At 34.1% G+C, this 24,611-nt stretch overlaps 1 protein-coding gene across 11 annotated transcripts in view; it reads right to left on the bottom strand.

Annotated features, from left to right (window-relative positions):
- Positions 1 to 24,611, bottom strand: part of cacna1da (calcium channel, voltage-dependent, L type, alpha 1D subunit, a) — a 92,183-nt gene that overhangs the window by 29,367 nt on the left and 38,205 nt on the right. For 3 of the 11 annotated variants that reach the window (XM_026275002.1, XM_026275003.1, XM_026275004.1), the window contains exons 10-32: positions 23,905 to 23,979; positions 19,291 to 19,375; positions 19,142 to 19,168; positions 17,300 to 17,460; positions 16,965 to 17,190; positions 16,687 to 16,894; positions 16,487 to 16,607; positions 15,551 to 15,641; positions 15,408 to 15,441; positions 15,302 to 15,332; positions 15,095 to 15,221; positions 13,945 to 14,074; positions 11,162 to 11,221; positions 11,027 to 11,086; positions 8,805 to 8,911; positions 7,756 to 7,843; positions 7,485 to 7,592; positions 7,320 to 7,372; positions 6,987 to 7,133; positions 5,680 to 5,881; positions 3,895 to 4,053; positions 2,287 to 2,397; positions 631 to 714 (exon numbers count right to left, since the gene is read on the bottom strand). In XM_026275002.1, coding sequence (XP_026130787.1) covers positions 631 to 714; positions 2,287 to 2,397; positions 3,895 to 4,053; positions 5,680 to 5,881; positions 6,987 to 7,133; positions 7,320 to 7,372; positions 7,485 to 7,592; positions 7,756 to 7,843; positions 8,805 to 8,911; positions 11,027 to 11,086; positions 11,162 to 11,221; positions 13,945 to 14,074; positions 15,095 to 15,221; positions 15,302 to 15,332; positions 15,408 to 15,441; positions 15,551 to 15,641; positions 16,487 to 16,607; positions 16,687 to 16,894; positions 16,965 to 17,190; positions 17,300 to 17,460; positions 19,142 to 19,168; positions 19,291 to 19,375; positions 23,905 to 23,979 — 2,495 coding nt within the window. The remainder of the gene's footprint in view (positions 1 to 630; positions 715 to 2,286; positions 2,398 to 3,894; positions 4,054 to 5,679; positions 5,882 to 6,986; positions 7,134 to 7,319; positions 7,373 to 7,484; positions 7,593 to 7,755; positions 7,844 to 8,804; positions 8,912 to 11,026; positions 11,087 to 11,161; positions 11,222 to 13,944; positions 14,075 to 15,094; positions 15,222 to 15,301; positions 15,333 to 15,407; positions 15,442 to 15,550; positions 15,642 to 16,486; positions 16,608 to 16,686; positions 16,895 to 16,964; positions 17,191 to 17,299; positions 17,461 to 19,141; positions 19,169 to 19,290; positions 19,376 to 23,904; positions 23,980 to 24,611) is intronic. The other 8 variants (XM_026275006.1, XM_026275009.1, XM_026275005.1 and 5 more) reach the window with 5 other exon arrangements.

The raw sequence follows: 24,611 nt of genomic DNA, 5'->3' as shown, positions 1-24,611 counted from the left end.
ACAACAGATAATCAGATTTTTTGAGCAGCAAATCAGAATATTAGAATAACTTCAAGGATCATGTGACAATTGAAGGCTGAAGTAATGATGTTGAAAACATCTAGTTTCTAGACAGATATCTAGAAACACACTAGCTCATAGATAATCTTAAGCCTAACATACTCATACCAAAAGCCAAAACAATTACATTTTGATTTCATAGGGACTTCAAAAATATAGGTAAATAATAATATGAGGTCCTTAATTAACATATTTATATATCATCAAATAAAATTACACAATGAGCATACGGAGTGTCTGAATATATATATATATATATATATATATATATATATATATATATATATATATATATATATATATATATATATATATATATATATTATTATTATTTGTTTTTTACTTTTGTACAATGCAATGAACAATTGTATTACTGTTGAAGTCCAATGTAAATTCTGGGCTCTGAAGCAAACCGATTAGAGATCCACTGATTAAATCATAAAGTGTTACTTAAATTCATTCATTATTCTAGTTAACATATACTCTTCTGGATATAATTTGTGTTGGGCACCAGACATGGTTTTCTTGCAAGGCTTCTAAACTTGGAAAGGAGAATACGGTTTTACTTACGTTAACTTCAGTGATAGCAATGTCTACGACGCTACCGACAACAATTAAGGCGTCAAACGTGTTCCATGCATCAGTGAAATAATGCTGTTAATAAAAGACACACCACACAAAAGGAGGAGGGGGAAAGAAATGATTGGAGAAAGAATGAGGGTGAAAAGAAAGAAATACAGATGTTAGATCTCAGCAGACAAATAAATCAGCTGTCAGTTGAAAAGTAGCTCATCCTGAGCTGAAAGCGAGTCTGAGACGGGTGAGCAGATATTAGAGGGGACAGGGCCTACAACTGTGCTGTACTTGCATCAGTCTCACTCAGCACTATGTCCACAATGCTGCCGATCACAACCAAAGCATCAAAGATGTTCCAGGCATCCCCAAAAATACCCCTGCGAAACGCAAAGGGGCGGACGGCCGGAAAATATATGTGATGATTAGCAATAAATTGCTGTACATATCCAATTATGCAGAAATTCTTACAAAAAAAAAAAAAAAAAAACACTAGATAATAGCTCCCCAGCTACTTAAAAAAAATGCATTCTAAGAATAAAATTATGAAAATGTTATTTCTGAATATTCTCAGAAATGTTCTTTTTTCTAAAAACATTATTTATTGGGTGTTTGAATCATGGTTAACTAGAACAAAGTTGAACCATGCAAAAATTTGTCATTTTTGAAAAATAAAATAAGAAATAACAATAATAACAATCATGATAATAAACTAATGGAAATACAACATTTCAAATTTTGATTTATTTTAACAATTTATTTAAATAAATAAAAAAATTAACTAGAACATCTTTCTATCCGTCTGTCTGTCTGTCTGTCTGTCTGCCTGCCTGCCTGCCTATCTAGAGATATATATATATATATATATATATATATATATATATATATATATATATATATATATATATATACAATTTTTGCCTCCTTCCTGGTTTTCCTCATTCTAAATATTAATAAACTGAATAGTATCTCGATACAAAAATTTCTTTGAATGTAAAAAACAACAACTAGGGAATGTTAAATTGTCATTTTGCTAATTAAATGAAAAAAATAAAATAAAAATAAAAAATAAATAAAATAGACAAAACATCTAATATGTTTCAGCGTGTATAAATAATTTTTGTGCCAATAATTTTATTAATGCCCAGAATATTTTGAACAAACTTTCATATTTTATAATGGGAGAAGTTTGCCAGAATGTTAGTCTGTTAGTTCTGAGAACATTCTGAGAACATTTCTTGTTAACTGGGTTATTACAGCATCAATCAACACAAAGTATTAATATTAAATAGAAAGTTTACTATATTATAAAGTAAGAACTTCATGCATTTGTCTTCTACTGATGTCAGTCTAAAGTGTGAATGTGGTAAAGAAACACTGCTAGTCACGCCACACAGAAAAGCTGAAAACGACAGCACTGCAAATCACACTGAGCTGCTTACTAGCATTCTGTTCTTCTCAACACAAATCTGCATGTGTCAAAGCAGAGAGTGGGGCAGAGGGATGTTAACATGATAAAACTGGCATGATATAAGTGGAACACTATGACATATTGAGAAGGGAAGCGTATTTATACGGTGCTTTTACGAATGTCCAAATGGTAAACTATGTGATTATGTGTGAAGGCTGTATCTGTGTGTTTGAATTACTCACCCGGGGTTTGAAGGCGATCAGTTTGAGTAACATCTCCACAGTAAAGACGGCAGTGAAGACCATATTCAGGATGTCCATAACATAATTGAAAAGCTCGGACTGACCGTAGTGCTGGACAGAGAAATGTGTGATATGAAATTGTAGAAATGTTAATTAAATGTACAATAGAAAAACTGTAGAAATTGCAATTTATTGGAGAAGGGTCTGGCTGCAGACTTGCACTTTCAGACTTACACCCTCAGACACTTGTGCTTCCGCTAGCAACATCCCTTGCAGTCTTAATTTTTTATTTTTTTTTGTTCTATTTATTGATAACTTTTTGTTTTTACAAAAGTAGCCAGGTGGTGAAGACAAGAAAAAAGAAATTAAATTACAATGTCACTTGCAATTGCTATTTGCACTCTCCGCTACCTGTGACGTCACTTGCTATCAACACAAATCGTGCATGTTGCCAATGGAAACAAGACGCTGTGGTGGTGATTAAACCTAATTTAGTACTATAACGTATAGGGTCCTGCAAGAAAAAGACAAAACCGGCAAATCCGTGGCCACAGAATAGCAGAATATGAACGCAATGCACAAAGTCTTTCGTTAAGCATTTTCCTCCTGTAGAAATAAGAAACACTTAATATGACATAATGCATTAAGATACATTAAGTTCAATTAAAAGACCATATTCAATATATAGTTATTATTTAATGTACTTCAAGACAAGCAGACGGCTATGAACACAATGCGCAAACTTTGTCCTCCCATACAACAAAACGCTCAATGTGGTCCAATAACAGACTAAGATGATAAAGACAATTCAGTAGGCCTAGCCTATATGTCTTGTTGATGACTCAACGTAAATACAGACCAGCAAATATGAACGTGCATTATGAAATGCATTAAGTGATTTTAAAAGGATCAACTCTGTACAGGCAAGCAGACGAGTACAGAACGCAGTGCGTTATATTGTACATTAAACGTTTTCCTCCTATAGAAAATCATTATAAATAAAACACAATGTAGCTTAATTTACAAAGAAGGTGATATAAATGAGTTGTAGACAGTTTATTCTATATGGGAAAAAAGCTTAATTTGTATTGATTGCAAGTGACGTCACAGGTAGCGGAGAGTGCAAGTGGCGATTGCAAGTAACATTGTAATTTAGTTTCTTTTTTCTTGTCTTCACCACCTGGCTACTGTTATAAAATGTTGGGAAAATGAAAAAGAAAAGAAAATGAAACCCCATTCGACACGTTTTCATATTCACGATGTATTTGAATGCCAAAATATTATGTACTTCACTCGCGTTCCAATATCCACATAAAACGAAATGTTTTGCATAACATCATGGCGGTACAGTAATAACACCTAACACCACATATTAAAATTTTATTCCATTCATGTATTTTTGGCTATTGCTACAAATATACCCCAGCGACTTAAGACTGGTATTGTGGTCCAGGGTCACATATGATATGAATCCTCATGTTCTGTGGTTTACTTCTTTTTGTGCATGGAAAATTTAGATTAATTCAAATGAATATTATGAGTTGCTACAAACATCCCTAATTTAAACCCAAACTCTACTTGTAAATACCTAAGAATAAAGAAAGTTACCTGAATGGCGAGACAGATGGTGTTGAGTAAGATCAGGACAAACATGATGTACTCAAAGCCGGTGGAGTTCACCACATACCAGAACTTATACTGATAGGGGTTCTTTGGGATGTATCTCCTGAGAGGACGTGCTTTTAATGCATACTCCACACACTGACGCTGAGGAACACACAGATAAAACCATGCTTTTCATTCTGTCAATTAACATACAGGCTTTTGGATTTTATCTTCAAATGTAAATTAAGTGGACATCAACTCATATGCAATATAATGTATACTGCAGAAATAAATAGAATACAGTACAAGCAGAAACTACATGGCTTGGTTCTCAACCTTATAGAGATCACTAATGTATCGTCATCATGACGTATTCCCAGTGGTGAACGCAAAGCATTTTGGGAATCCGCGGCACAAACATTAGGCACAAGACTTCTTTGCATGGAGGGAAGAACGCAGTGTTCAAGATGCCATTTACCTGCTGTGTTATAAAATGCAAAGTGGCATGAAGCTAACGGAATATATTTTTATCGTTTTCCAGCGGGGATAAATAATAGTACAAGCCTTGTTTGAGAGGTGACAAAAAGGCGACGAATGGCAAGGATAGCAGCGGTAAGGAGGCCAAGATTACCTTCGATAACACTCCACCACACATGATGGTGTGTTCAAAGCATTTTCACAAAGGTAAGTTACAATTACTCTCTGTAAATGTTAACTGTTAACTAGCATTAAATGGCTAGAAAATGAGCTTAAGTTACCAATGTACTAAAGCGATACGTTAATCAGTTTTAAATGTTGTACATCTACGCTACATTGCAATTTATTTGGTGACTGTTTGCAGGCAAACCTGCCTATGAAATGTTGGAGTGTGTTCCTGCTTTAATTACAGGAATAAATTAGTTTAAAATATATTAAAATAGAAAAGTCATAATATTTCACAATATTACTGTTTTTAATATTTATTTATTTATTTATTTATATCAAATAAATGCAGCCTTGGTGAGCAGAAGATGCTTCTTTTAACATTCTAAAATATCTCGCTGACCCCAAACTTTGGAACGGTAGTGTATGTTGTGTGTATCCTATGTATATCTAATCTGGATTCCTTAGGAATAGAGGTTGTGATATGACACAATTTCTTTATATTGTTACTGTCAGACACTACACCTGCACCTGAGATGGATGGTCCTGTGAATCCACCCCCATCACCGGGCACTGTCCACACCGGTCATGAGACTGAGCTGAAGACTTTGCTGGATACAATCGTGGTTGTGTGCTGTGCTTGGACCAATATGTGTCCAAATATTGTTGTGAAGGCGCCATGTTAGAAAAATACACCACGCTCACATCTAATATATAAATGTTTTTATGTTTTCCAAAAGATTTTGTTATGTCTCCTCACATGTAATGTTTTTTAGCTTTGTCTGTAAATAAAATACACAAAGATTGAATGAAATTCTGTCTCCTTTATCTGTATTAAGGAAGAATTGTGCAAAATCAGTGTTTTTTGGTTGCAAACACAATTACATAACTTAAATAGTAGTAACAACCAACTTAATTTCGGTTTCTTTACATATTTAACATGTAAATACATTTTGATGAATACATTAACTTGTAAATACATTTAAATGAATACATTAACATTATAGAGAGTCCATAGAAATGATGAGGAACTGGAAAATGATAAGCCAGCATCATTTTGTTGCCTAAAAATACTTTCTAGATAAGCAGCACACTGGTTTGTGACACATCCCATGTTCCACTTACTCTTGTTGTGTCTTCTCTTACCTGGTTCTTGTCCAGCTCACAGTTCTTGTACTCCTTCTCTCCCTGTTCCTGAAAAGTCACGATGACGAAACCCACGAAGATATTCATCATGAAGAAGGCGATGATGATAATGTAGATGATGAAGAAGATGGAAATCTCCACACGGTAGTTGTAGATCGGACCCAAGTTCTCCCGGTTGGAGTCTATGGCCTTGTACAACAACCTTAGGAAAGACAAAATGTAGAAGTAAACTAAAAAGAAATGAGAGCCAAGGAAAAAGTGTTCTTCATCACCCACAGTTACAGAACAGCTATATCGTGTTATTCTGTCACAGTGTGTGTGAAACTAAGTGCGTGTTAAACTAACAGAACATTTGAAGCAGTGTGGTGTTGTAATTACAGGGACAGCGTGCTACTGTTGGCATCAAGTTCACAGTGGCACTTCCCAACAGCGCCAATACAAACACCAAAAACACAATAACACACTCGCTCATTTCCCCTGTGGTTTTGAAAATGGAAACTCGACTGTCTGAGTAACAATGCGCAATAAAAGAACCAATATTAGCTATCTCACAATATCCAATTATATAGAGCCATTTTCAACATCACTGATATTACAGAGTAATGCTGATTTAAAAAATACCCAAAACTATAGGTTGGAAAAAAATAAGCATCTGATTATCGCTTAAATTTTTGTTCCTGGATGCATAAAGAGCAATAAATGTAAAAAAAAAGAAAAAAGATTTGATATATGCGCTTAGTATTTATTGTCTACAAAATAAAAATTAGATAAAGCTGTTATTCTATATCTGACCTATAATAAGGAGCATAATATAACAATAAAATAACAAACTAAAATAAAAGTCAATAAAGTAAAAATAAAAAAAATAAGCCAATCTACATCTGACACATAAATATTGAAGTGCATAAAAAAATATAATAAAATTTTCTATTGTATACCGATCTATAAAATTTAATAAAAATAATAATAATAATAATAATATAAAGAAATATAAAATAGAATAAATATATATAGTTCTATTCTATATCTGATTTATATTACGAATCATAAAAAAAAGTTTGATTTATAAGTTGCATAAAAATAAAATAAACAGTGCTGTTTTACATCTGAAGGTGAAGAGAAATAATTAATATAATTAAATAAAATCCTAATATATACTAAAATAAAGATGCTATTCTGTATCTGATGTATATTAAGGTGCACAAAACAAAACATCATAAAATAGCAAAATAAGATAAAAAAATCTAATCAATTAAAGGTGCTGTTCTATATCTGATGTACATTATGCTGTATTGTTGAATGCTTACGATGGCCAGCCTTCAAACGTGGACACTGTGAATAGAGCCATCATGGCCATGAGCACATTATCGAAGTTGAAATCGCTGTTGTGCCAATAGCGCTTCTGAATGATTGGCTGGTTCACGTCACCTTCCTTATACAGGATATATGTTCCCCTGAGAGAGAGAAAACAGTATTTTCACCTCTTTTACAGCTGTTTCCTTTAGTGAATGTTATTACAATAATTGTAAATGTTGTGAAAGCAACTGGTCTTCTTAGAAAGGCTTATTTAAAAAAGTGCATGATGTTAAGTAGTTAATATCAGCAATGATTAAAATGTTCAGACTTTAGTTTCGACTCACTTGCACTCCTCTGGGCTGGATTTGGTTTCATCATTACAACGATAAAACTTGCCCTGAAGAAAATAAATGCAGCCTGGGTGATTACTTATTTCATAAATACACAAAAAAAAAAAAAAAAAAAAAAAAAAAAACGTAAAAACCCATGCCATATACGAAATATTTTACCTTGAAGAGCTGTACACCAATGCAGGCGAACATGAACTGTAACAGTGTGGTGACAATCATGATGTTTCCAATAGTTCTGATGGCCACAAACACACACTGGACCACATGCTGCAGAAAGCAAAGGATAAAGCACAGAGGCTGTCAGACAAACGTTACATTTATAGTTGATTAAAGAGCTGGCAGGGAACAGTGAAAGCCCTATTCCAATTAATCATATTAACATTCATATTCACTGTAGACAATTCATATCTAAGCAAGCAGTGAGCAGAACCTTCAGTCCTTTAGCTCTGTTTATGGCCCTGAGTGGACGCAGCACCCTCAGAACCCTCAGAATCTTCACCACTGAGATAGCTGACGATCTGCAGGAGACAGACACGTACACATGTAAAAAAACAAAAAAAAAAACAACAGAGACCAAGAAAAGATATTCATGCATTAAAGTCCTTATGATGCTGGTGTCTCTGACAGGTTTCTGAACTAGCAAACATAGCTAACTTCCTTCGTCATCTAGCTTCATGGAATCATGGAAAGTTTTGTCTGTGAACACCAAGTCTGACAGCAAGACCAGCACCAAACCAGGCCAACTTGGCCTATCTCAGCTAGGTCAATTACACATTCATTTTAGAACTTTTACTGGATTTTGTCAAAAAAGTTCTAATGGTAAAACTGATATTTACATTTTATATAATTGAGAAATCAGCAAAGAAAAAAGGCAACCTTTGACCAAAGTCGTGCTGCTTTCTTTCAATCAGGGAATATAATAGCGCTGTAAAATCTAACTGTGATTTTTTTTCTTAATAAAATTAAAATTGTAATTTAAAATGTAATTAAAAAAAAGATTGACTGTATTGTGGCATTATTTAGACATTTTTTATTTTTATTTATAAAATGACTATAAAATAAATATAAAAATAAAAAATAAGAAGAAATATTAATATTGTAATACTTTGCTATTAGGTGGAAATTAGAGCCCTCTAGAATATAATTACTAATAAATACAAATACAATATAAAAAAGAATAATATATATATATTAAGTAATTGTATAAAGTAATTTCACAGTAAAAAAAAAGTATTTAAGAAAAGTATTTAAGAAAATATGAACAAATATTAATATTATTGTAAATCTACATAATGAAACAAGAAATCTTACCTTGTAATATTTGATTGTAAATAATAGTAATTTATAATTTATTATAATGACAATAATAATAAATATTTATTTAAGGTTATTTCAACCTTTGGGATTTAATTATCACACAATATGATTCTGGTTTTATATTAATTAACCACGAAGCTCTAAAATAAAACGATCACTCACTGAATTCCGAAGGACACCAGTGACACGCCGACCACCAGCAGATCGAGAAGATTAAAGTAGTTCCTGCAGAAAGCCCCCTTGTGGAGAAACGCGCCATACGTGGTCATCTGACAAAACAATCATAGATGGTCAAAACTTGATCCACCGTAATGAAAGACACAGACATAAGAAACAACAAATCACACTCTCAGACTCTCAGACGGAGAAGATACTCTCTCTCTCACACACACACACACTCACACACACACCTGTATAGACAGAAACACACATAAACACTCCATAATATCACTCTGTTTTTAAGGGTGGCGTGCTCGGAGTTGGACTAAAGGCGAGATCCTAGCACTAACTCCGCCAAACCCTCACGGCCTGAGTCTACATGAATGCAGTAGTAAGCTCTGTTTCACAATCGGCCACTAGGGGGCCCAGCAATAACACATGCTGTTTGTTGCCGAGCTTTGAAGGGGCCTAAATTAAGACAGAAGAAATAAGGATTGACAGAAAGAATATAGGAGAAGACAAAAGAGAAAGAAAAGACAGAAAGAGTCAGAAAGAAAACGAAACTTATCTATTAGGCGATCTGAAATGAGAACGTCCCTTACTGTCACATTCATGTGAGCCGTTTTTTTTTTTTTTTTTTTCTTGAGAACATTGCGCCCTGTTCCCTTCGACAAAGTAAAAAAAAATAGGGAAAAAAGCTCCTACTGTAACTTCATTTTCAGCAGGCAGAGAAAAGACGAGCCAAAACCAAAGCAAGTCGTTCCAAAATCATGAATGCAAAGGAGTTATTCGCTGAATGTATATGAATACAGATGCAACCACACACTAGAAGGGCAAGCACTGAGTTACGTTAACATTACACCGCTAATCAGAGACCAATCAAATTTAGGTAACTACATAAAAATGTTTCATGAAAACTGTAAATCTTTTACCTAAAATGTTTTTAGTAGTTGCTGGTCCAAGCTCAGCACTTCTTACCTCTCCACAAAACTATAGGGCCAGTGACGGCGCTACAACAGGGCTAGGGGGCGCTATAGACCCGCCAAAATTTTTTATATCTGACGTCATCAATATAATTTATTTTCTAAGCATCCCCACATATTGGTCTAGCCCCCACTTAGCACCAGTAGAGAAAGAATTCTGCCACTGTGCCTGAATAGGGCCAGGTTCAGAATATAAAAAAATCGAAATAGTAATAAAACATTTCAAAATAGTTTCAAACAGTAGCATGCTAATAGTGTTGTAATGCACTGCATGTGAGTTGCATCAATAAGCATCTTGAAAATATATTTAAATTTTTTTAATGTACATTTTGTATAAAAATGTGTTACATTTTGGCAAGCTGATTAAAAATATATATTTTCTGGTTCATTCACTACACAAGAAATGCACACTGAATTGTGGGTACTGTTTTCTGTGTTTCTTGTGTTTTTTCTAAGTTATTAAATTATTAAAAGTAGTTGCCTAGTGACTAGTGAATAATTAGAAACAATTTATAGATTTAATAAAATGCAGGAAAGTCTATATATGATATAAATACTATAATGGCAGATACCTTAAATCTTTTTAAATTACTGAAACGGAAAAATAAATTAAAAGTAAATATAAAATTATATATACTACAAATAGAAATAATACGGATGGTACTGTAGTATGATTTTCTGAACACAACCAGAGAGAAATAACTGTGCTGCCCCGTTCAGCGCTGGAGGTCACATTGCATTGATATGCACTCAGTCAAGGGGTTTGAACCATGTTCTGTCCAAGCATGGTTGTATTTGCCCCCTCTTTTATGGACTGGACACATGCCAATCGGTTATGAAGGCATGAGAGAGGCAGTGTTGTTCTCATATCACAAAGAGTTGCATAGTTTCGTCTTTTTCAAATTAGATTCTTTCCTCAACAAAAAGGATTTTAGTTTCACAGACACATCCTGTGTGATTTCTCCCAACTTCCTTAACCCCACTTTGACCAATCAGGGTTCAGGTTCAAGCCCTGTCGTTTCTCCCCAAAAGAAAGCTGAAAACCTGACAACTCTTGTGCTTTGTTTGATGAAGACGTGCTTTCATGTTCTAAGACATTTCTTTTCTTTTAGTCTTTTAGTAAAAGAGGAGCCGTGGTTTAAAAAAAGAGAAAGAAAAGAGATTGATCAAGCCAGGTAGTACTGAAGTAGCAGGTGACACACATGGAGATAATGCAGCCAGGCCTGTGTGCCGAAAGGTTACCTTTAACACGATCTCAAATGTAAACATACTAGTGAAGACATAATCTGCATAGCCTAGGACCTGGAATAAACCAGACGGTTACAGCGTTACTGCACATACACCACACACAACACCAGCACAGGGCAGGACATTTACCTTTAACACGATCTCTACAGTAAAGATAGCCGTGAAAGCATAGTCAAAGTAACCAAGTATCTGCAAAGAGCAACGTACATGTTTAACAAAACATTCATCAATCATAATTTGTCATCAGAAAAGAAATAGTTTATTTAATCATTCCAGGGGCCCATTTCAGTAGGGAGATTCAACCAACTCTGGGTTAAAACTTGAACTATGAGTGACTTACTCTGAGATGGGAAACTCTGAGTTTTTGACTTTGAGTTTAGAGCATGCACTAAGACTATGAAAAGCCATGATCAATTCTGCCATGCAAAGGCAAAAGACCTTAACTCAGATTTTTGTCGAAAATTAGTTATTTATATTTTTGGGACATTCAAGACATTCTTTATCATGTGTATAATGCTGTGTTCACACCAAACGCGAATAGAGCGTCTGGCGCGAATGATTTCAATGTTAAGTCAATGCAAAGGCGCATTTACGTGCGTCTGGAGGTCTCGTGGCGCGAATGGGTTGTTAAGAGGGGCACGAATGACGCGCGAATGGTGCTTTTTGTGCATTTAGCGTTTGACGCGAATTCGCGTCTACCACCCGAGTTGAAAAATTTGAACTTTGGCGTCAATTCGCACCGCGTTAACCAATCAGGGGCCTGCTAGGTGTCACTCATTCAACAGTATGTTCCTGCAGCCTCCGGTTGTGCAGGAATACCTTTCTCTACTCATTCAACAAGGAGGAACGACTGATGTTGTCAGTGAGCAGTCAACCGGAGCTTTATGACAAAAGTTAATATTTCTATAGAGACAGGAATAAAAATGACCTATATATATATATATATATATATATATATATATATATATATATATATATATATATAAAAACATATTAATAGATAAATTGAATAAAGGCCAAAGATACGAAACGTTTCATTTTACCCCAAACGAATTATATTTTATCTTGAACCACTAAAGAGACATCAGAGCCAGCGGCTAATGTCAGAAGATCTATCCGAGGTGAGGCTGTTCTCGGCGGATACATGATGACGGAGCTCCCGCTGATCGCATGGAGCTCATCTCCGAGATCGGCAAAACACATTTTTTAAATAGACGCTGTCTTTATTATGAATAAACCGCATATTTGAGTTTAAAACAACTACATTTTCGCCTGAAATAATTTTAAAACTACATTTCATGACACAATAACAGTAATATTTAGAAAATTATCCGAATAAAAATGGAAATCACTTCTAGTTGGATGCTTGTGGATTCGAATACAATTAGTAGCCTGCTAACAGTTCGCAATTAAATCTATATCCTACATTTTCTTGTAACCTGATAAAATCAATCCATGGCGATGTCATCGGACTGATCGGAGACATTTAATCCACAACACTTCTGAGCATTATTCCCATTTGCTGGTGTTCACATAAATCCACAAGTCGTTCTTTTAGTTTAGGCTATTTCATACAAACCAATATAAAAGCAATTATGTTATGTCTTACATTCTTTTACGATACTGAGCATATAAAAAAAATTGGTATCCACTCATGTTTCACTTTAAATCTGCTTGTTACGATCAAAATATATATATTTTTAATAAAGTCTATATGCAATAGCCTATATGAGACAACCCATGAACACTTTTTATACAGTTGTTTCTATAACGATTTTGTTAATGGTGATCAATCAAATATTGATGATGTGGAATTTATTGCCTTTTTTCTTGGTGTGACTTCTCATGTTTTGCAGACAATGAAAAGGCAGAGTACATTAACTTCCAAATAGGGGTAACATTTTTTAATGTAGACAGTTTTCATTACTAAAACATCTAATAGTTACATTTCCATTGTCCTACCTATAATTAATTTGGCTGGACGAGTAAAAAATTTTAAAGTCGTTTTTCTCAGTTTCACACTCTAACGAGTTATGGTCTTTTGCCTTTGTAGGGCAGAACAGAGCTCCGGTATAACGTTTCACCATGGCAACAGCTCCCGCCAAAAAGACGTCTGCATAGTTTAGACTCAATACAATTTTAATTCTTATCGCTGTTATAATATAACAGGTGAAAACTGGCTGAACGGTAGGTTATTTAAATAAGACTATTCACTTTCATGGTAATTTTTTCACGCCCAACGTGTTACTGCCTACACCACTGAAGCCATTCGTATGAAAAGCATTTTTGTAGCATGCATGAATGAATGAATTATTTAAATAGTATTTAAGAGATCCTGATCAGGTTAGGTTCATAGAGTAAGTTACCATGGTGTAGTACAAGTTACCTCTCTTTCAGAAATGGGGCTTGACTTTGCTTTCTCAGGTTTGACAAACCTCCCATTCTGAAATGGAAAACCCAGAGTTTCCCTCATTTCATGATTAATATACTAAGAGTTTTCACTCCTTTCTGAAATGGCCACCAGGTTTACCAGTGTGTCTGTAACGGTAACACCCCAAAAACATTGCGCTTTCAGTGAGGTAGCTTCCTTAGTTTGAAGGAAAAGAGTTAGCAAACATGAAGAGATGAAGGAATAACAGATGCACAAAGCAACTAGTCAACTAGTCATATATATATAAAATCTTCACAATCTGAGTACACTGAGTTGTTCTTAACCAATAAAAAGAAATGTAGTATTTTTACAATATTCATATGTGAAAATAAAAGTTTTACTTAATAAATATCACTTACCATGATGTTTTAGTTGAATTGGCGGAACGTGTGACTCATTAATGTCCATTGATTTGGACATTAATAAGTAACCAAACCAAATTGTTTGTGTGTACATCTGTCTGTGTGCAATTAGTACTCACAATATTCCGTGCAGAGAAGTTTCTGATTGGGTCCTCAGCTGCCAAGGAGGCGGAGCTTAACATAATGAAAACGAGGATGAGATTGGTGAAGATGTGGTGGTTTATCAGCTTGTGGCATGCGACACGAATTCTACAGAGAGAGAGAGAGAAAAATACATACTGAAACTTTGAACTTTGCAGGTTTTTTTTTTTTTTTTTAAATGGCTATTATATTCTGTTAAGTATTTAAAACCACAAATTCAGTTGCCTTGTGACACTAGAAACTAGAATTAGAAAATAGTAATTAGAAACATGTGGATTTAATGTAAATACAAGTAATTATAAAAAGTTATTGAAAAATCTGTGAATATTGATATTAGATTAAAAACGTAAACTTATAGAAATAGTTGCAACTGAAATATAAATAAAGCTAAATGTGCTGTAAAATAATTAATCGTGATTAATTCGCATTCAAAATATTTTTTTTTACAAAATATACGTGTGTATACTGTGTATACTTATTATGTATATATAAATACACACATACAGCATATATTTTACAAATATTTCAATGTATATATTTATATAATTTATATTATATACAAATATTTTAAATGTGTAAACATATTATTCTTATATATACATGCATGTGTGTACCTAGAATGCAAAGCAAGGCAAGTTTATTTATTCAGCACATTTCGTACAAAATGGTAATTCAAAGTGCTTTACATAAAAGAAAGTAAAATAATAATGAAAAAAAATAATAACAAGAATAAAACAAGCAATTTTAAAACTTTTAAAATTATTAAAAAAAAACAGTGAAAATTGCACAGTGCTCGTTCAATAAATGCACAGCTAAACAGATGAGTTTTAAGTCTAGATTTAAATGTGACTATTGTTTTAGCACATCTGATCTCTTCTGGAAGCTGATTCCAACTGCGGGCAGCATAGTAACTAAAGGCAAACCCTTGGTTTTGTGTGAACCCTTGGTACTGTATTTCTAACTGACTCGATCCTAATGATTGAATGCAGATAAATGTAATTCAATATAAAATGAGAGTGACTAATTTTATATATATTTATAGTATATATGTAAATGTCTACGTCTACACATCTCTTTGCTCCTGTCTTGTTCTGTGTAAGTTTGAGCAGACTTAAATGTGACACATACGGGTTTGTGTTGCTGAAGATGAAGAACGCACTGCCCTCTGGGATTGGCGTGATTTTCTCCTTCTTAACAAGCTCTGAGATCATTGGGCGGGGCCCCGCAGGAACGTCCGGCAAGTCTTCATCCTCCTCTGTTACATGGACATGATGATCAGGACACATTTAAAAAATAGTTTTCAATGTGGAAATACATGGAGATGTAGTTTTTTACCTGCATTGTCCTTCTCATCCTCGTCTCCAGCCTGAAGGAGAAAAGCCAACATTATTATATGCTACTACTAACATATAAAATACAAACACAAAAAACAATTACTTACCTTGGCATCTTCTTCATTTTCCTCGTTTTCATCACTTGGAAAAAAAGAAAAAGAAACTGAAAAATGCAGCACACAAGCACAGGAAACTCAATCCAGGCCCTCAACTTCAGATAAGATGACCTCTACAAGCTATTATCATTTACCCTTTCTTCTTATCGTCGCTGTCTGTGTTCAGAGACTCTGCGTCTGCAAGGTTGTCCACAGCGATAGCCAAGAACACGTTCAGAAGAATGTCTAGGTGTCAATGTGTTAAGCAAACCAACAATATTTTGATGCTCATAAGCAAGCAACTAACAGTCTATCTGGAATAAAATGCAATGGAATAATTGCAATTCTGAATGCAAAATGTAATTTTTTATATATTCTGTATATCTTGATATTTATGTATTTGCTCTGAAATAGGAACACACTCATATATAAATACGTGTGTGTGTATGCGTGTGTATAATATATATAATGCATTTTTTGGGGGGGATCTTGTCAACTTATGTCACTGCAAGTGTGAACTGTGGGAAAATGCTTTTAGTTTGTTTGTGGAGCAAATAACAGAATAGCTGTGTGCAGATTATATCAAAACAATTTCCCAAATTAATTTAAATTGCACATTCTCAACGGATACATGGAGATATTAAAGATATTTAAAGAAATGTCTTAAGAACGCCCAGGCTACATTTATTTGATTAAAAAATACAGTAAAAACAGTAATTTTGTGAAATATTATTACAATTAAATATATATATATATATATATATATATATATATATATATATATATATATATATATATATGAATATATTTTCAAATAAAACGGATTCCTTTGATGGAAAAGCTGCTTATTATTTGTGGGGAAACTAAAAAGTTATATGCAATAACATTAAAATAAAAAGAACACCATTTATTTGAAAGACTACAAAAGGTAAAAAAAAAAGAAAAAAAAAAGAATTTGGTCACTTCTGATCAATTTAATGCATGTTTGCTGAATAAAATGTGTTAATTTCGTCCAAAATAAATAGAAAAAAAATAGTTAACATCTAACCCACAACTAGACTTTGCTCAGCAAATCAGCAGTAAAAGGATACAGTTTCCACAGATGAAGAGAATGATAAAGTAGATGCACACAATCATTCCCGACGATGATGGGCCGCCATACGCCATAATTCCATCGTACATGACGGCATTCCAGTCTTCACCAGTCAGAATCTGAAAACAAGACATCACATATCAGAGTAAACACATGTCCAATCAAATCTAAAGACTTAACAGCTGCACACAGACAGACCTGAAACACAGTGAGCAAGGCCTGAGGGAAGTTGTCAAAGGTGCTCCTCTTCGTTTGTGTCTCGTCGAAGTTAAACTTGCCGCCGAACACCTGCATACCGAGGAGGCTGAAGATGAGGATGAAGAGGAAGAGCAGCAGCAGTAGAGAAGCGATGGACTTCATGGAGTTCAGCAGAGATGCCACCAAGTTACTGAGAGACGCCCAGTGACTAAAGGCAAAAACAAACCATATAAAAGTGTCCTGTGCTCTACACAAAATTTGTCATATTCATTCTTTACCGTGTGACTTTAAAGATCCTGAGAAGTCGCACACATCGAAACACTGAGATGCCTAGAGGTGACATGATCTCTAACTCGACTAGGATGGTCTCTGTGATGCCTCCACACACCACAAAGCAGTCAAAGCGATTAAACAGAGACACAAAATAGGCCTGCAGACCCAGACTGTACATCTTCACCAACATCTCACACGTGAACAGGGCCAGCAGCACTTTATTGGCTACATCTACAGGAGAAAACCAATCAAGTTGAAAGAAGAAAGAACACAGTGTGAATGTGAAGAAGTCTTGATCTTGTACATTTATAGCGAGAGCACAAACACATGTAGGGCTCACCCTGGACTTGCGTGAGCCACAAGGGCTGGTTGTCATGTTCTGAAGAGATGGTCAAAGTGTTGAGGAACACTAGGATGATCACCAGCCAATAGAATGGCACGGATTTCACAGCCAAACGACAATTCCTCCGACACAACCGGTTCCAGCGACGCCAGCGCCGACTGAAAGAGACAGCAGTCAAGTCAGACAACACAGACACACGGAGAAAAAATGACAACTAAATTATACATTGAAAGAAGGAGATAAAAAAAGAGATACAAATGGAATGCTGGACAGAACACAAGAAGATTAAGCAGAACTCTTAACAGAAAAGTAGAATAATACAGTACATAGACAGCAGACTAGACAGAACAATTCACACTCAATAGATAGGATAGTACAATGTTAAGACATTAGCTTAGCATGATAGCATGCTAGATAGAAAAGTAGCTAACTTTACAGACTGAATGCTAGATGTTTTTGATTCATATGCTTTTTGAACAACAGAAAAGCATTCATCCCTGCTAAGAAAAAAACAACAGAAACCATTAGAAATATTAATGGTTTCCACTACAAATACCATTACGAACCCTCAACTTCCTATAGTGTGTTTTGGGACATAGTACATTAGGGTTTACTGTATTAGGAGTGACTGTACATACAGATTCGACAAGAAATCTGAGATATATTTTTACAGACTGCCGAAAGCTACAGAAAAGAAAAGCAAATGTGCAGTTAAGAGAAACAAATGGACTCCAGGCAGCGAAACACAGATTTGCAGTTATCATTTTATGTTAATATGTTGAAATTTGGGGTAAAATCATACCCTATATATTGTATATATACATATCTCATGATGCCAACATAGTTTGTATTTACAAAATGTGTTCACTGGCAAATTTACATTTACATTTAATCATTTAGCAGACGCTTTTATCCAAAGCGACTTACAATTGAGAACAATAAAAGCAGTCAGGTCAACAAGAGAACAACAACAGTATACAAGTGCCATGAAAAGTCTCAGTTAGTCTAGTATAGAACACATAGCCAGTTTTTTTTTTTTTTTTTTTTTTTTATAAATGAAAAGACAAGAAAAGGAAAAGTGCTGGTATTAGTTGGTTAAGTGCAGGTGAAAAAGATGAGTCTTTTGATGTTTCTTGAAAATGAGTAAAGACTCAAGCTGTACGAATTAAGCTGTTCGAAATTTAATGAAACATGATTCCTGGCTGCATATCGATATCCATGGACCACTGGATCTTTGCTAAGTTGTAAAGAACACTATATCGAGTCCAATGACCTTTAGTGTAAACTGATTATGGTTTGTTTTGCTTAGGTTTTCGCAGCTTTCCCTATTAAATCTAGTCATGCAGCAGGCTCTTTTGCCACTCAGTCAAGCTGAGGGAGTGTATTCCGGCTGGAAAGTGACGTCAATGCTTACCCTCTATAGAAGGTAACCAATTAACAGTAGAAACCCACAGGGTTCATTACAGTTTCTGTTATCACCAATACAAGTCCCATTATAACAAGTAAAACCATCACAAATTTGTGATGGTGTCTATTGTTTTTTTCAGCAGGGTGAAAGGTTTACAAATAAAGATTGAGATGACAGAATGCTAGCTAGGATTTTCTCTAGCAAGCTAAACAGACAAAATGCTCAACACATAGAACAGACAGACAAAAGACTAGCTAGCGAGATGCTAGAATGCTATCAAGCGAGCTAAAATTTTTCTGTCTAGCATTATATCCCAGTGTTGCGAGCTAGTTAGCTAGATAATAAAAGCTCACAGTAATACATGCAATAACGTGCAGCTGTAAATAAACTGTAAATGAACATTAGTGTGAGCTAATCTCAAAATTACTGACCTGAATTTTGATTTTGAAATTTTTTGACTGTAATGAAAACAAATTGTAAAGTTAAAGCAGAAACCAGAGTATTCACAGATACAGCATATTACAATTGGTATTCATTACTGATCAAATATCCATTCATGTGTATTTGTGAGTTTTCTCACCATGTCGGGCCACAACATGTTGCCTTATCTTCTCCTTTCTCATTTTCTGTGTTCATGGATTCTGTCTCACTTGCCGGTATACTCGCTATTGTGTCACAAACAAAAGGTTTATCATACACACATTAAAACATAAGCTTCAAACATACTCTGCCAAGAAAGATTTAGTAAACTTGAAAAAAACATTCAACAGGATAATGAGATTGAGACACATTCTTGGTGAAACCCAATTCCAGTCGAAAGCTCAAATTATAAATGTGGAAAAAAATAATGCATGAATATAACTCAGTATAACTGTAATTTATAAGCTCTGATATAATGCAATTTGATCTTGAACTTGCCAACAGTTCTTGGTATGTGTGGTAACACTTTACAAAATGTGTATTAAAATATTGTATTTGTAAAAATATAATACATGCTAACATGCATTATGTAAAAATATGAAATAAATATTTATGTTATAAATCTCCACATACGCACATTGCAAATTCATTGAAATTAGTGCAATTCACCATGCTCTTTCTGTTTTTTAGAATATATTTGTCATTCGTCTCCACAGCTCCATTTATTAATTCAAAGAATCATTATGTAAAGTGTTTTTTTATATATATCTCAACTATAGTCAACTTGCATCACTGTACTGAGAAGAAATTGACAGAAATTAAATTAAAGACCAAAAGTTTTATCATGAGCTCAGTAATGGTAAAACAAAGGCATAAAATTAAAACTATCTGTTCTTCTTAGCCCTCACATTCCCGCAGGATATATGGATGAATTCTGACACATCCAAAGACAGTAATAAGCAAGTGTGATCAGACTTTTTGTGACTGCTCTATAAACTGCTGACCATGAGCCTGGTGATCTGGGTTTAACCTCATTTCTATATTAGAAACTCGCTGTCACGGTTTTAAATTGGGATTTTTAAGTTGGAGAGACGCTGCACTCTCACTGCTGCCAGATCTGATCTCTGACTCACTCTGATTTTGAGAAAATGAGAATGAGAGGACTAAATTAGTACAGGAAGGAGGAAACGGGCAAGCAAAGAGTTTGATAACACTAATGTTGTAGAAAAACTGATGGGGTCAAAGAGCATAAGGACTGACGGGCATAAAGAAAAAAAAACTCACACTTGTAAAGCACAAGTAGCACAATTAGGAATTAGCACACTACAGCATCCACATAAACATCACACACATGGACATTACTAACTTAAATACATATTTCCTTACAGGCCAAAATGGGCAATTTGTGCATAAGTCAATGATTAATACAAATTTGTATTCACTAACATTCAAAATGATGGGGTCACTATGATTTTTATTGTCTTATGAAGAAATGTATACTTTTATTCAACAAAGAATGCATCAAAGTAATACAAATTTACAGTAAAGGCATTTTAGAATGTTACAAAGAATCTGTTAATAAAATGTTTTTTTTACTTTATATTCATCGAAAATAATTCTGATAAAATGTATCACTTTTTCCACAAAACTATTTAGCAAAATATTAGTGTTCAACATAATATTCCTCAAAAGAATAGGATAATTTTACATTGAAGACTGGACTAAAGATGCTGAAATTTCAGCTTTGCATCACAAAAATAAATTATGTTTTAACATATATTAAAATAGAAAAATAGTTATTTTATATGGTAATATTATTTCAGAATTGTACTGTATTTATTTGCCGCAGTAAAATACAACATTGGTTAAATCTTCTTTCTAAAACATAGAAAAATATTTGTGATCCAGACCTTTGAACAGTAGTGAAAAGTGATTATATTACAGTTAGAAACCAAGTTTGTAGCTTTATGCACATTTCTGTCAGCTTTGAGATCAACTATATATGCCTAACAGTAGACATTTAACAGATAAATGCAATAAAAATGCATTTCCAGTCTGGAAAAACTGACCAAAAATACTGAAAAATTGCTGTGATATGCCCCATACCAACTTCCTGTTTGAATACAAGGAAGAATGTCAACATTTATTTTATTTTTTTACCTTGAAAACAGTGTTAATTTCGTTGACTAAATATTTTCATCATTATTTTCGTCACGAATATATTTTTGCAGACGAAAACGAAACGAAAACTAAAATAGAAGGCACTGATGGAGAATAAAACTATGAATAAATTGATTGACATTATCGTCAACGAATAAAGGACGAGACGAAAATAGACTGTGACGAAAATCAAATCAGCAGAGGGAGAGATGCGAGGAATGAGCAAAAGAACCGGCAAAATGGAACAGGCGAGACTGCATGAGAGAAGAGAACCAATCCGAGCCTGACTTATTGAGACGTGAAGCGAAGGTTTTCAGTTTTTAAATGAGCTCCCGGGAAGACGGCATTCGAAGAGGTGATGTCTAAAAGAGCGACAAAATGTCCATAGCTCACTTCACGTTTGACAACGAACAAAACAAAACAAAGCGTAAAGCACGCGGAGTGCTCATTCGTGGCAAGAACACAACCAATTTGAAAAGACATTTACAGACGAGCCACCCGGACATTTTCTCAAATGTAATTTCACAACGATGTTCTTTTGTTTATTGAGCTAAGCAAAATTGGAAGACTGCAGTGCGTAGATGTTGTAGCATTAAATATTACGAACTGGAAAGTACTGTAAAACAGCCCCTTCTTCAAGTTAGAAGAGAGCACAATACTAATACGTAATATCATGATAAATACATTTGATTAATAGTAATGTTTAGTATATTTTATAATGTTCTACTTGTTGACAATATCACAAATATTTCTAGATTAGTCATGTGAAACATGAATGTTCACATCCTATCATTATACATACAAATCTAGCAATATTGTAGTATTTAAAACATACAATATTGCTAGACAAATGAATACCTTATAAAATCTTGTTACTTTTTTTTATCCACCTAGCTGCCAACTTATTAAATATTTACTTTAAATGTATGCACTTATTGTTCAGCTCAGCTGTAAGCTTTAAGGTCCTGGACCTAACTTTATTTTTCTTTTATTGATGGTCAGTTGGCAGCTAGTTATTGTATACATTATCATGACAGTGTTTGTTGCTGCATAAAAGCTTTTGAATCGAAATAAAGACACAGTTGTGTTGAAATAAAGTTGAATTTGTGTTTTATATATTTTGGTTAAGTTTGTTTCCTATACCAGCTGTAAAAAATTGTCTAGTAAATCTGTTATTGATTTTAGTCTTATTTTAGTCGACTAAAATACCAAGCAATTTTAGTCGACTAAAATACCAAGCAATTTTAGTCGACTAAAATACCAAGCAATTTTAGTCGACTAAAATACCAAGCAATTTTAGTCGACTAAAATAAGACTAAAATTAAAACAAATCAGATGACTAAAACTTGACTAAAACTAAAAAGAATTATAGTCAAAAGACTAAGACTAAAACTAAATTAAAATTTCGTGTCAAAATTAACACTGCTTGAAAACCTTTGTCTTTATAATAGGGAAATTAGTTTGGCTGTAATGCTTAGACAACTTGAAAAATAGTGGAACAAATATGACATAGAATTGTGATAAAATCGTGGATCGTGATATTAAGAAAAAGAAAAAAAGTGATATGATATTTTTTTTCCATATCGCCCACCCCTACTGGGATGCTTGTGACTGTCCGATTGACTGCCAAGTAACTTACACAGTCAAGGTCCAGAAAAGTATGAAAGACATCGTCAGAATATTCTCCAAAATAGCACTACGGCGATGCGAGGAGACACAGAGGAGACAAATTGTCGAATAAAGTCGTTATTTTTGTTTTCTTCGCATACAAAATGTATTCTCGTCGCTTCATAACATTACATCTGAAGCACTGATGGCAGATGGACTGTTCTGATGATGTCTTTCATACTTTTCTGGACCTCGTCAGAGTATTTTACTTGGCAGTCTATGGGACAGTCACAAGACTCCCGGTTTTCATCACAAATATCTTAAATTGTGTTCTGAAGACGAATTAAGCTTTTACGGGTGTGCAATGACATAGGGGTAATGATTAATGACAACATTTTCTTTTTGGGGTGGAGTAACCCTTTAAAGATCAATATTATTTAAATATCATACAAACTTCATCAATGGTGACATTAAAACACATTTTAGGCTTAAAATCAATAAGTGTGCATTGTGCACAAGAAGTATTCCAAATAGATTTTAATTATCATTTTTATATAAGTCTCAAGCTATACTGTATGTCAGAAAATATGTTAATAGATTTGAACTATACTTAGTATAAATAATTGTATTTTAAATGAATTACTTTTTTACTAGGGCCCCCTTAACTGCAGTAAAATCACTAAATCGTCATCGTTCATTACTTTCATACTGTAAATTGGTAGAAACAGGAATATGATTAAACTAATGTAATAAATAACAAAATCGATGAATAATAATAATAATCCCCCAAAAAACATCAGTGAATTAATTAATTATCCCACTAGAAATAGTCAATTTTGAAACCTGGAATTTTATAATAGTTTCCAATCAGATTTTAATAACAGAATCAATCACTTTAAAATGTCTGTAAACAAACACTACACAAGGCTTCTAACAGGTAATAATCATGAATATCATCAAGTTATCACACATATGAAAGGGACAGATGGGTGGGAAGGAGATTTACCATGGGTGTCAGAGGACTGGCTGAACAAGCTAAACCCTTTCTTCTTCTTCTCCATCAGGCTGGCCAGTGTAACCCCTTCATTTCCCATGCACCCAAAGCCCATGCATGATTTACACAGCACAGCACAGCCGTGGCACAGTCATGGGGGCGAGATTGAGTAGCCACATCAACACAGGTTAAAGCACGGGAACAAGAACAGCACCGACACATCAATTAACAACAATAAACAACAACAACAACAAACAACAACAACACTGAGGCAGTTCGTCAGCTGGATGGGAGCAAAGGATGATGGGCAGTTAGTTAACAGTGAGTGAGAGCAGGTTATTAGGATCACAGTGCAAAGAATTCAGTGAAAACATTGGTGCAGATGATAGAGATCTGTGTGGATGTGCATATGATATGAAGCTGATCTTTGACCCTGATGCCCCCCCATATACATTCATAGTAATTTAACCTGGAAATGCAAGCCATTATTTGCACTTTGTTGACTTATTAAATTGACTTATATAATTATATAATATAGATATATAATGTGTACACAGCAGGCTAATCAAATGAAATACAGTAAAATAAATGATTTTTAATGTGATTTTATGGCATTTCCAGATGTCTGAGTGACAGCAATAAGATTAAAACTATAAAATGCTCCTTGAAATAAAATTAGCCTTGCCTGAAATAAAATGAAATAAGAAAACGTTTATTTT

Source organism: Carassius auratus, chromosome 11 (assembly GCF_003368295.1).
Source record: "Carassius auratus strain Wakin chromosome 11, ASM336829v1, whole genome shotgun sequence".
Classification (NCBI taxonomy): Eukaryota; Metazoa; Chordata; class Actinopteri; order Cypriniformes; family Cyprinidae; genus Carassius; species Carassius auratus.
This window is presented reverse-complemented; position numbering and strand designations above follow the sequence as displayed.